Genomic DNA, 7,548 nt, shown 5'->3' on the forward strand with positions numbered 1-7,548 from the left:
TTTAATTAGTTCTCCACAAAAAAGGGGGGCTTGGCACACAATGAGAAAGTTGTTGTGCCCGACCATATTGGAAGATACAAGGACATGCACAATCCATTACTGAGGTCTCCTTTTCTCACTGATGTCTTCCTGGCACACAGTCTGGCTGGCTGACTGGACGGCGTCTGTTGACTTGCTACTGGCAGACTGGATGTCATCTGTTGATGCGTTTGGATGTCTGTCACACAGCCTGATTACAAAACTATAGAAAGCTCAATAATAACAACTAAAAAACAATTACAAAAAGAAAAAGCGACACAAATCACCTTTTAACTGTGTCTCAGCGCCACACAGTTTGCTCCGCCCTTCCCCCGCAAACCCTGTGCCTCCTCCTCTTCACCCCTCTCCTCCTCATCCCTCTCCTCGTCCTCCTCCCTCTCCTCGTCCTCCCGGGGTCCCGCCTCTCCCGCCGTCGACCCCCTGGGGTCGCCGTGGCGACGCTCGTGGATGGTTGGCAGGCTGCCGCGCAGGCCGTAGCGCCGCCGCAGTCCCACCAGCAGGGGCTGCGGCACGGTGCAGATGTCCACGTTGTTGCCCAGGTCCACCCAGGCCAGGCTGGGGAAGCGGCGGGCGTCCTTCAGGGCCTCCGACAGGTCCTTCAGCACGGCCGCCGTCAGCCGGTTGCCATTGACGGCGAGCGTGGTCAGGCCCGGCAGGCCGGCCAGGCCGGGCAGCAGCAGCCGCAGCCCCTCGTCCCGCAGCTCGGTGAAGCTGAGGTCCACGGCGGACACCGCCCCCTCGCCGGCCCCGCCCGCGCCCTGGAGGTGGCGGGCCACGCGCCGGAGGTCCCGGCCCGACAGAGGGATCCCCGACAGGTTGACCACGTCGCCCGACGGCTTCTTGTCCAGGGTGGTCTTTAGGCTGTTACAGGGAGTACAGGGAACAGAGATCTGGATTAAGCTATTATCAAGGTCACATACCGTGCACAGGCCAAGGAATTTTTAACTAAGAAATGATGTCGTCTTCGTCTTAGCCCAACAGATACCGGAGGAGTGGACTGAACTTCACCCACGCACACAGGCACACACAGCTGTATATGCTCTGTCTATGTCTATAAACGCTTTTGGTTGAAGATTTATTTTTTCATTTTTATTCATGAAGATACCATGAGTTAAAGAGAAAGGTATGGGAGGACACGCAGCAAATGAACACAGGCAGGAATTGAACCCGGGTCCATGCCGTATGGACTGAGGCTTAATGGTCTACCCAGTGAGCCAACCTTCAAACCTGACCTATTGAAATATGCTTTAATGGTATTTATGGAATAGGCTAAATAAATGTGAACTAAACTTAAACATAGGTGAACATTGAACTTCCACTGAGCTATTCCTAAAACGTGTATGATTGTATAAAACTATTACAAAACTAGTAAAAAACAAAACTTGTATAAAATTGGAAAGTCGGAAGGGTTGTTCCCGGTTAATGGTTACATTTCCTGTGAAAGTTATATTCCCGGTGAAGGTTTATATTCCTGTAAAGCAAAGCTCTCTTCCCCAATCTATCTTTCTCCCTCTCCCCCTTCTCTCTCAATCTCTCCTATCTAGTTCCTTTAAGATGATTCAGTTGCATTGGTGCGTACAATAAAACAGCCATGTTTACTGAAAAAATCAATCGCGTGACTTGTCCACGTCAAGGTGTACAGAATGTTTCTCCCATAAATCAATCACAGTCACACAGCTTAATCTTTAACCGGGAGAAACAAATATTGTTGTCACAAAGGTCTGTGCGTGCGACAAGCTAGCTCCCTCAATGGATGACAGAAGTACACATTAAACTTCTGATTAGTCGCACTTTAGCTCATGCTCCTGTTTTATGGCAGCTGAGATAGCGCTGGCTCACGCCGTTAAAAAGCCCAGAGACGCTCCACGGGCTGGGCCTTCAATGATTGCCTTGCAGTAAAGAAGAGTAATGAAATTCTTTATTTTCTTTTTTGATATCTTCAGTCCAACCGCTTCCAAATGTGCTGAAGGCACATTTTAAAAAAAGGCAATAAAAAATATGGGTTTGATAAATTTGGGAGTCAATACCAATTGAAGATACATTATGAACCGAAATCAGGAAATCAGCACTTCTGTTCTGATACACAGAAAATATGAAATCCTGCACTAAATCTCTTTCCCAATTCCTTCAACACCAACTCAGAATCGTTGTCTTCGTTTGGGTTACCAGAGTTGATCGTAAACACTTTGGTTATTCTAATACCATTTTGTCTGTGCTTCATGTTCTGCTATGTTGTGCTGTCATGGTGTGCTGTCATGGTGTACTGTTATGTTGTACTGTTGAGGTGTACTGTCATGGTGTACTGTTATGGTGTACTGTTATGGTGTACTGTTGAGGTGTACTGTCATGGTGTACTGTTATGGTGTACTGTTATGGTTTACTGTTATGGTGTACTTTGGTGGTGTACTGTCATGATGTACTGGGGGGACGGGTGATGGGTGATGGAGGGGACATGGGGGAGGAGGGGACATGGGGGAGGACTGGTGGGCGCGCATGTTTGGCTGTGGGGGAAACAAACAGAATGACGGAGGCGGTGGGAGGCTGTCAAAACCAAACCAGTGCTCTCCAAACTGGGCTAATTGCTCAGGGACCGCCTCGTCGTGATCATCATTAGCAGTTGCTTTTTCATAACAATAACGATATGACAGTTTGACTGTTGCGTAACCAGACATGTGCGGCAGGGCGGTAGGGGGATGCTGTGTTGTGGTTTTGCAGAGCCTTTTCCGCAAGTATTTATATTTTTGCTAAGCTGTCGTTTCGCAGTTCCTTCTGACTTCATTATTTATTTACCGCTTCCAGTTTTTCCCTTTCTTCATGGATTAATCACTGGTCATAACCCACCTATTATAACACGCCCGGGGGATCTGACCCACCACGGCCCCCCAGAGCAGCAGAACAACGCCGGGGCCATAAGCTACACGCGTTAACACTCCCACGTCGGCTTACATGCCCAGAATGTTCTGCTGCCATCGGGCATGCAGTGTTTTGTACATGGAAGGTCATTAAAAAAGGGAAAGTTCATTCAAGTGTCTCATGGGCCAACTGAGACACTCGGTTAACCTCCAGTTTGTCCAATGTTTCCTCTTTGCTGACATCTCTTATTTGAATGAATTCCCCAACTTAAGTTCTTATTTCTGTCTCTCGGGGGGGGGGTGGAGTGGTTGAGTCCCGGCCGAAAGGTTGTGGGTTTGAACCCAGTCTGGGGGTTCTTCAAGTAAAGTCAAGATGACTAATCACCACACCACACAGAGACAAACTTAAATTATATAAACCTACCAAGAACCAAACAAACAGTTAGACTTCAGTCAGTTACTAGAAATAAAAACGCTGTCTAACTAATAATAATTAATAATAAATAATAAATAATAATTGATTGAATTTATATAGCACTTTTCTAGACACTCAAAGACGCTTTACAGTGAAGGGGGGACCTCACTAACCACCACCAATGTGTAGCACCCACTTGGGTGATGCACGGCAGCCAATCTGCGCCAGAACGCTCACCATACACCAGCTTGAGGTGGAGAGTGAGGGAATTAATGAATGAGCCAATTACACAGGGGATGATTAGGGGGCCAGATTGAATGAGCCTGGTTGGGCAGTTTTAGTTTTCCAACTAAGGATGGAAGTGTCCAGTAAAAAAAGGGGTCTCGAAAAAAACATAGCAGCGGATGTGTGGACGGACTGGACGGAGACATGGACTCACCAGGCCTGAGGCTTCCTCCGCGGTGCGCTGTGTCGGGTCCACTTGGAGTGAGGCGTCAGGTGGAACATCAGCTGCCTGCACATCTTGTTGGTGGACTTTAAGGACTCCCCCTCCTGCATGGGGTCATGAGCCCGTATGGATTAGGGATAGAACAGACAGAATACTAATGAGTTTCCCCCCCCCCCCCCTCCCCCACATACAGGCGTTCGCCTCGAGCAGGGAAGCAATCAGTAATTTGTAAGCACTCGTTATTGGGTCGTGTCTGTGAATTCATATGCATCAGTCACGGCTTGGGAAGGGACGGGAGCTGAACCCAAACGCAGAGACCAGACCCAGAATGGGTAGTATGCAAAAGTCGGCTGTACTTAATGTACACAAGCAGACAGAAACAAACTTACAGTGAACAAGAGCCGACGACTGTGGCAGAAAGTAGGAACTTAAATACATGGCCACACATGTGCAGAACAGAATGAGTCATTGTCGTGTGCTGCTGGGTTCCGATCAAAACTGTACATGAATTGGTATCTCTTGGAAAAAAAATGTTATTTCATGTTGTTGCAGTGTTTTGTGGTTTGTTATTGTTGTTGTTGTTGTTGTTGTTTGTAACAATTGTTGTTGTTTGTAATGTCTTGCTTTCTACTTTGCCTCAGTCCCAGCTCCCTCTTCCTCTCTCTCTCTCTCTCTCTCTTCACTTTAAACAGATTGAGTGAAGCAGAGCAGGGTAAATCTAATTAATGCTACGACACAACAACAAGAAAGAGGCAACACAGCGAAAGAGAGGGGGAGCGAGGGGCAGAATAAGAAAAGACAGGCAGTTGAGCCTCTGGCGAGGTACCAGCCCACTCCTTTTCCTTGATGATCCAGCCATGACCACGCACACACATCCTTTCATCCTCTGCTCTAAACACCTCGGAAAGTGCGGAATGAATGTACTAATGTATGTACACTAAAGGTTGACTAAAATGTTCTTGTTTCCAGAATTGCTTAATGTTAACCAGAATATGTAGAAATTTGAAGAAAAAGGAAATTGGTTTGTTTCTATGAAGTCTTTATACAATGGTTGGTATTGTTGTTATGACAGGGCTCTATTAATATACAGTATATTATATCATTTATAATATATATAATATAATGTTTATAATATAATATCAGCTATACAATAAAATATGGTTCTTCTTCTACTATTTATGTATATTATATACTATATATTATATAATATAATGTCAGATATCATTAGCCTCAAAGCATAATTGCCTAAGTCATATTTTAAGGTTCATCTTGTATCAAAGTAAAAAGTTAAATAGATGACTCAGGCAGATAGTGATTATGGAATGTAAAAAGCACTCTGAATGTCTTAATCAGCAGCATTAGGAGAGTAGTTAGATTAGATATCACAATTTGGCCAAAATATGACATAGGCAATTATGCTATGAGGCTAACGATATACAATAATACGGTTCTCATGACTGGGCACTATGAAGTGGGCCGTTTCCTGACTATGGAGAGCAGGCTCACACCAATTCTAGACCTGTGTAAGTCCTGAATGGAGGGCAGTTCTGGACATGTATAAGTCCTGAATGGAGGGCAGGTTGGCAGTAATTCTAGACCTGTGTAAGTTCTGAATGGAGGGTGGGTTGGCAGTAATTCTGGACCTGTATAAGTCCTGAATGAAGGGCGGGTTGGCAGTAATTCTGGACCTGTATAAGTCCTGAATGAAGGGCAGGTTGGTACAAATAATTTTTGCTGCATGCCCTTCCCTGCATTCCCAGTCTGTTCTCATTCTGATGGGTGATGGTCGATCCAAAGCAGACAGTGCTGGATGTGCAGAGAACAGGCTGGATCAATGCAGAGTAGAACCGGATCAGCAGTATCCTCTGCAGGGCTTTTTTGACGATCGTGTCTGTGTTGGACGCCCACTTTGGGTCCTGGGAGATTGTTGATCCCAGAAGCCAGCAGGAGCAGAGCTGTTGAGTATGGCGAGTAGGGGCAGTGTTAGGGGGGCTCCTCCTGATGTCCACTGGTTTGGAGCGTATTCAAATTCAGGTTGTTCTGTCCACACCGGAGGGCAAGCTGTTCAACCTCCTGTCTGTGGACAGGCTTGAGACCATCCCAGATGAGGCTGATGTCCTTCTGAGGAACTGATGACCTCTTGAGGAACCAATGACCTCTCGAGGAACCGTGACCTCTTGAGGAAACCGATGACCTCTTGAGAAAACCGATGACCTCTTGAGGAAACCGATGACCTCTTGAGGAAATGATGACCTCTTGAGGAAACGATGACCTTTGAAGATGCAGTCGTTGTTGTGGAGGGAGAAGGGCAGAGAGGACATCACACCTCCCTGGGAGGCTGCAGGGCTGATGGTCCAGGTCCTGGGTGTGTGATCCCGGCCTCACTCGCTGCCTCCCGTCTGTCAGTTTGTGACCCGCAGACAGGTGGGTCACAAACAGTACAGTTCTCGTACTCTGTACACAAACCTACACTGTACAGTTCACTGTACAGTTCACTGTACAGTGCACTGTACTCGCTGGTACAGTGAGTCGAGGGGGTCGGGGGGTTGGATGGTGTTGAAGTCCACAAACAGGCAGACTTATATATATATATAAACACAAAATATATGATATAATATTGGATATACAATACAATTTGGTTCTAATGGCTGTGCTTATAATAGTATAATAATATAGGGATGGGTTCAGATAATCATACATTATATATAATATATTGAATATATTATCAGATGTACAAAATAATTTGGTGCTAATGGCTAAGCTCTGTTTTACATATTAAATAATTTACATTTAGGGTTAAATAATTATAGAGGCGGCTGGCTCACAGACAGCGCTCTTAAGACAGAAAGACAGACACACACACACGCGCACGCACGCACACACACACACACACACACACACACACACACACACACACACACACACACACACACACACACACACACACACACACACACACACACACACACACACACACACACACACACACACACACACTCTTATTCCACTTCCTGCTGTCTTGAGTCTCCCATAACACCTGCTAGCTTCCTGCTGTCTCCAACAGAACCTGGACAATTTCTGCCGTCCAGTCTCCAACAGCACCTGCTCACTTGCCTCAGGGACACACTGAAATATTCACAGTTTCCCTGTGGAGGTTAGCCTGAAACGCTTCCTAAAACGGGAGGTTTTAATCATCAACTTGGTGTTAGCTACTGGCTGTTCTATTAGGTAGCTACCTGATTGACTATTATGTGAAATGACTTTCTGATAGCCTGACTGAATATCCTTGGAAGTCACACAAGAGGGAAGATTAAGGTAGTAAATGGTGGCATATGTGATCTTGCGAGGTTTAATTTGCAAATTGAGCAGATTAAACACCTGCAGAAAAAACGCTTAATTACTTACACTAAGCATGCTTCTCATATCCCATATTTATTCAAATTAGAATACTTTTTAAATACAATGTTATATTTGCATCTTCTTATCAAATGGGGCAATGCTAAGGGGAAAAAAGGGGTAAGGCTCTTCTGATAAGCAAAACAATAAAATCAAGTAAATATAGAGACAGAGAAAGTTAGGCATCAGATTCTGTGATTTAGCCTTTCAAACTCCAATGTTTAGCCTACAATGTGTTTCCTAGGCTTTACAATAGGCATTTCATGGCTATAGGGTTAGGGTTAGGGTTAGGTTAGGGTTAGTAAAACAATTACATCTGGAGAAAACATTTTGTTCCCGACTTGAGCAGAGAGAGGCGAGATTTGAACACGATAGGCTGACATTGGAAAATGACTGGC

The 7,548-nt window shown here is 45.5% G+C and overlaps 1 protein-coding gene across 1 annotated transcript in view; it reads right to left on the minus strand.

Moving 5' to 3' along the window:
* Nucleotides 1-308: 308 nt before the first annotated feature.
* lrrc75bb (leucine rich repeat containing 75Bb) overlaps nt 309-7,548 on the minus strand; it is a gene marked incomplete at both ends in the record, with an annotated part of 12,621 nt that continues 5,381 nt past the window's right edge. Inside the window, 2 exons of the mRNA XM_084486388.1 lie at nt 309-900; nt 3,746-3,858. Coding sequence (XP_084342514.1) covers nt 309-900; nt 3,746-3,858 — 705 coding nt within the window. The remainder of the gene's footprint in view (nt 901-3,745; nt 3,859-7,548) is intronic.

The sequence above is a fragment of the Micromesistius poutassou genome (assembly GCF_964030765.1).
Source record: "Micromesistius poutassou genome assembly, chromosome: 22".
In the NCBI taxonomy this organism is placed as follows: domain Eukaryota; kingdom Metazoa; phylum Chordata; class Actinopteri; order Gadiformes; family Gadidae; genus Micromesistius; species Micromesistius poutassou.